Genomic DNA, 6,051 nt, shown 5'->3' on the forward strand with positions numbered 1-6,051 from the left:
GAATCGACACACACACCGGATGCAGATGATGCATATACTAGCATGAAGTAGCGTAAGGGCACAAACGCCCCGCTTCTTGGGCACATGCAGGCGACGAAACACCATATGAGCTCCCAGTCGCCCAGTCGCATTGTTGGCGATAGCAGCAACCGAAGCGCGTACTGCTAGCGTTTTTATTACTGTTACGGATGGGTATAGGCACTTTTCCGGCGAAGGGGCGTGGGCCTTGCCAGTGTATGCGCTTAGGGCCGTACCAATGTCTCCATGCAGGAACCATCTGTGCTTGCGTCGATCACTCAGAGAGTCTTTGTTATCAACTTGGCGGATGTGCATACTTGGATTGTGCATTTTATCTCAGGTGGTTGACCCGGTTGAACAAGAGGCAGAAAGAAAAGCGGTGACGGTGTGGGCGGAGGCGGAAGCTCGAACGTTTGTAGAGAAGTACCTCATGTACCCAAAGAACTTCGAGAAAATCGCAGCTTGCCTTGACGGCAAGACCACCAGAGACTGCGTTGTGAGTAATAAGCCCTACAGCAGCAGCTGCTTCGTGGCTTGCGTCCTGACACAACCTCCTTCTATGGTCATTTGGTGTGAAGTTTGCTGGGTTTTGTTTGCCGTGTATTTCATCGTATGTCGTGGCATGCTGCCAGCTGATTGAGAGCAAAACAGCATACCCCAGCGAGAGCAAGGACACTTCATTGCGTCTCGGTGCTCACCCGTGCACGGTTTCTGCCGTGTGCTGACGTGTAAGAATAAGCAAAGATGGAATGATCTACCTTATCCGAGCAGCCTTCCGTATGCATACTCATACACTCCAATACCTCTCATTACGTCTCAGACGTTTCCTTCGGGTGTAGCTGTCTTTAGTTGTACTTCGTTGCATTCCACTGCGTCATCTGCATCACCTCACTGCTTCTGCAGAGGAATGTGCGTCCCGCGTCGCTGTGTCGAGATGCGTCTTAGTGGCAGACTGCTGTTGTCCGGCTCTGGAATTGAGTACAAACACAACGATTAATTCCCTGTTTCACTCGCTTGTCTCGGTCTGGGCAGGTGCATTTGCGTTCGAATATGCTCGAATATGTTTATACGCTCTTTAAAACGTGTTTTTGAATGTACTTTTATGTATTCGCATGTGTCTCACCCTGTTTATGTTCTTTCCGTTGTTCTTCTGGCCTTTACTGTATTTAGATTTCTCTATGTTTATTTGTATATGCTACGCATATTTGGTTATTTCTACTAGCGTTTACGTGCATTCAGGTGCATCATATGTGCATCATAGGTGCAGTATACACAATATGCTATGCATATTGTGTATACTGCACCTGAATGCATTTGAATATAGGTGGTGAGCTCTCCTCTATGCTACCAAATGCCCACAAACGCACTTACGTGTGGCTGTATGGGTGTCTCTGTGAGTGGATACATTCGAACATGTGCAAGCGTGTTCAAGCGTGTTCAAATACATTCGCATATGTTTGGACGCTCCTAGATTTGTCTCAACGTGGGTTCAGGACTTTTACTACCGGTTCAAGTTCAAGTTTGGCCTGAAGAGGAAGCTGCAGGAGTTAGAGGACGGGACCCGCATCAAGAAGAAGAACAGGCACATTGGCTCGAAGCAAATCCGCAGGGAGGAGCTTGTGCATGAGGTGTGGCTTTACGCGAAAGCAGAATTAGCATGCATGCGCAGGACGGCGCACGAGAGATAGAGCACAAGATGCATAGTACATGCGGCAAAACACAATCGATAATGCATAGTGTAAAGGGAAAACAACACAGATCGAAAACGAAAGATGGAGGACAGTCGATTGTCGGCCTTGTATAGCTGGGGCCGCACGCTAAGGAGTAAAAGTGTTGCGGCACTTACTGGCGTTGCACTGTAGGATTGTTCTGGGGCACTGCTGTTCTTCCTTGGTTTTGTATATTTGGCGCTCTGTCCTGCGGGTCCCGTGTTACATGTTTTGCATGGTAGCACTAAGTATTATGAACTGTTCGCCGCAATCTAATAGGCAAGGGAGAGGCACGGGTTGGCGGGGGGAAGGGGGGGGGGGNAGTAAATATTCAAGAATTCTCAGGATTGCAACTAAACTATCACAGGGCTAATCTGTAGTTGTTACTGCTTGTGTAGCTTGTAATGCTGTTGTCCCCAAGAGTAGCTATGCACTTGGCACGATTTGCTGATTAGGAAGAATGAATAGTACGGAAGACGATAGATCGTAAGAAAAGGGGATGTTCGCACGGGATGTTGGGTGTTGTGCGTACAGGCGGTGGCGACTTTGTCAGCAGAGTGCGGAACGGAGCTCATGCGGAGTTTCAATGATCGCAACTTTTTGCCTTTTGACGTTTACAGCGACCACCTGCTGCACAGAGAGGCCCTTCATTCAACTCTCAAGGTAGTTCCTTTCCCTGTTTATCCTGTGGCATGCGGTGCACTTGTTTGTGGACTAGTGCACTTCCTCTGTCTCCCTCGTTTGGGTTTTCTGGTAGTGTTCACCTGTTCATAAAGTGGACGCTTAGCTCTTGGAGGCAGTTTTCTTGTCTCCCTGCGGTCCCACACTTACTGATTTCTTTTCGAGCTCGTTTTGGGTTCGTGCAAATGCAAATCATTGCTGATCCGCTTGCTTCATCTCTTATGCGGGTATACGAACTTGCATGCCCCTTGTTAGACACCACTTTAATTTCCATAGCCCCACCTCTAGTTTTGTGTTTGCGTAAGCATATGTTTCTCTGTTAAGGCGTATGTGCTTATATTAATTGCACATTTCTTTGTTTCTGGCGTTCGTGGAGGCTGTGCGGTGTGCATGTGCGTGTGAAGGTGGGCAGTGTCGGCTGTGTTGTCGTTAGGTGCCTTGCCCCTGACTACTATGGTATGTATGGCACGTTGTGTTAGAAAGGCGGTCAAAACGACATATTTCTTTGTTAGATGTTCACTTTGAGCCGCAGGATCCCGCAAGTTGCCGTGGAGAAGACTGGGGAGAAGGGGAAAGCGACAGCGCTGAGGTTTTTGTAGAGAACATGAATGATGGCTACTTCCTGCCAGCAACAACGAAAGGGCTCGTTGTGCCTGGCCGCGTTGTGAGCATTGCAAATGATGCGCCTCTGTGGGGGCCACCGCAGCGCTGCTTCGTGCCTGGCTGTCTGCTGATAGACAGGCCCAGCACCCAGCCGCAGCAGCAGCAGCAACAGCAGCAGCTGCTATTGCAGCAAGAGGGTGGCTCGGAAGCCACAGCCGCAGCAGCAGCAGCTTCTCCACCCACTGCTCCGCTGCCCCTCACCCTTAAATCAACTCAACTGGACACTCTCCTCACGTGCATGCAAGTCGCATCCCGCAGGTTTTGCCCACAGGATGACGAAGGGGGGCCCTCTTACATGACCCGTTCCCGCGCTGCTCGGGCTCGCCCGGGGCCCTGTGGGCCCGTTGGGGGGCCTCCCACGCTGCATCATTTGGGTGCAGCCATTAATCGTTCGGGCGCGGCGGGGGCCCCTGCTGTTTTTGCGGGCGGCGGGGGGCCCGGGCAGCTTTCTCCTGCTGCTAGGGCAGTGGATTGCCTGCTAACCCGCCTTCGAAACATAGTCCGAAATATGCACCACAACACGCGACTGGGAGCGAGGGATAAGCGGCGGGGTATGGCTGACGACGGAGAGGTGGGAAACCTCGCACTTCCCGGCAGTCCCTCTACCGCCTTGAGGATTGGGGAGGACGAGCTGCCTCCGCCAACGCCAGAATGAAAAAAACTGCTTTTATATGGACAAACGGGTATTTGTGTATTAAGCGTGGAACGTTATATGAGCAAGCCACAAGGACCAATAGGCATCTATCTCAAAAGAGGAGAGCTTGTCCAGACACGAGCGTTTATATACGGAAATAGGTGTGTTTGACAGTAGCGCGAATGCTTACAAGCGCAACTAACCGAATAGTGAGGAAATGGATGAAGCACATAACTATGTCAAAGAACTGTTTTCCAGCCCATGTGCGAGCTTTCGAATATCCTACCTGACACGGGGTACCGGCGCTCCTTTACGTGCGCCTTACGTGCAAACACATCTGCAGTGTTTTGTGACTCGGGCTGACTCCTTTATCTCTCATTTTTGTCATTTGTCTCTTGTGTCATTTGCCTGCCTTTGCCAAACGTATTGCCTCTCTGTTCTGTGTTCATATACGTCCTCTTTGCCGTTGCATTATCGTGTTTTTCATGCGCTGCTGAGGAGTTGGTTTGCGAGGAGTTGCTTCGCTCGCCTTGCCCGTCATAGTTTACACAACAGCCTAGCTATATATCCAGCTATCCTTAGTTGGTTGGCTGGATTGCTGCTCATCCAGGCAACTTTCGCGCTGGCACGAACGAGATGCGACAACTGCGTACCTTGCGTACCTTGCTAAGCTTACTGGGTTACTGTGCAACACACTATAACAAGCTGCGCAACTCCGAGGAGGCAGGCCAAGCTATGACGGCCTCAGACCGTTCTAGGGGGGAATAGAACCCTAGGATGACTAAGTCATCGAACCTCAAGTCGTGAACCCTGAAGTGAGATTTATCATTAATCCATTAGGAAAGCTGCGAGCTCATCGACTGACACCGCGGAACATCCTAGTGCGTCGCCACCCGGAACCTCCACAGGAAAAATTCTAAAGCAGCTGAAGTTGAAAGAAAGTTCAGTTTAACCCCCGTTCTCATGAGCGCTCCTGGTTCGATGCATTATGTCTCATCTCGAGAAGCCAGGAATCAGCCTGCTCGCGCTCACGCCAGTAATAGTAGTATAGTGTAGTAATAGTAGTGCGTTTGCGTCTAGTCGTTGGTAGCTTTGTCCTGGTGGGGGGTCAGCAACATGCTCGAATTACCAAAAATAATCCTTTCCTAGCAGTGCAACATATCTACAGCTGTACATGCATCTCTGACAGGCTGCATGTAAAACTGTACATGCCCTAGGCAAATGCGCATTTATTTGCTTGCGCCAGTCGCTACATCTGTCTATTCTGTAGCGTGGTCTCTCTGATGGTGGCCCATGCATTTCTACTTGGGTGCAGGTTGGCTATTGAAGGCCAAGTAAGTGCTTAGCAGCTGCCAATGATGTTAGCCAATGCACCAAAACGGGGGCTGGGTATGTTCGTATGTTCGCAGCCTTGATTTTGTTCGTTGCCTTGCAAGAGCTGCAGTAGATTTGTCCAGAAGGTCGGTGCAATGGAAATGACATGGCGGCCGTAGGACGCCGCTCACGCAAGAGCTGCACATGTGGGAGGCAAGCCATGTTGCTGGTCACTATAATTTTACCAAGCCCATATCAGCGAGGTGGGGCTGCAAAGCCCTCTACACGTTCTCAGGGCCATCATTCCTTTCCCGGTATCCAACCGCGAAAGCACCCCGTGGCAACGAGAGGCCAACCAACGTTCCCTCCTATGCACCCTCGACCATCAGAACGTTGACTCCTCCTTTCCTCCCACTCCTACGGAAGGGCGCAGCACGGTGGTTCCTGATGATGAACATTTACCGTAGCCTTTCGGAAAATTGGAGTGCACTACCTTTGACGAGTAGATGCGCTCGCGAGAAGCTGTGCAAGACAACCCAACGGTCCTGCATGTCTCCTGCAAGAGTTACGGGATTACTGCCGTGTATTCCGTGTTTCCGTACCGGAAGGACTCAGGAGTGTAGATGAGCACATTGCTCAGGTAATCAATAGACCCTCTGCCTAACGACGGCTGCAAGTAGGCATTTAGGCGTAGATATTGGCTTGGAATGTCGCCGGAGTGCCCTTCATGCAGAACGGCATGAAAGGCGATCGTCCAGCGATCCTCAGGGGCCATCCTAATATTGTGGTGCCTAGACTCAAGGTCAATGAAAGAAGAATAGCGAGCATCCCCGAGCATATCGATGATCGTGTGTAAGGGGTGAGGGGAAGTTGGGTGCCACAGTCGACGCATTGACTGCCTTATAATTGATAACTATTCGCATTTGGTTTTCACAAGGGCTATCGACTATGTATTACCCACCACGAGAGTCGGGGAACACGTTGGGGAATATGTAAGACCTAAGCCCTTATTAATGTGCTTGCCTACCGCCT

At 50.6% G+C, this 6,051-nt stretch overlaps 1 protein-coding gene across 1 annotated transcript in view; it reads left to right on the top strand.

Moving 5' to 3' along the window:
• The window catches only part of EMH_0059100 (uncharacterized protein), a gene marked incomplete at both ends in the record, with an annotated part of 4,475 nt that extends 749 nt beyond the window's left edge, over positions 1-3,726 (top strand). Inside the window, 4 exons of the mRNA XM_013497647.1 lie at positions 359-514; positions 1,512-1,646; positions 2,262-2,390; positions 2,941-3,726. Of these exons, the coding sequence (XP_013353101.1) occupies positions 359-514; positions 1,512-1,646; positions 2,262-2,390; positions 2,941-3,726 (1,206 nt within the window). The remainder of the gene's footprint in view (positions 1-358; positions 515-1,511; positions 1,647-2,261; positions 2,391-2,940) is intronic.
• Positions 3,727-6,051: the final 2,325 nt, after the last annotated feature.

The sequence above is a fragment of the Eimeria mitis genome, genomic scaffold (assembly GCF_000499745.2).
Source record: "Eimeria mitis Houghton genomic scaffold, Emh_scaff2820, whole genome shotgun sequence".
NCBI lineage: Eukaryota > Apicomplexa > Conoidasida > Eucoccidiorida > Eimeriidae > Eimeria > Eimeria mitis.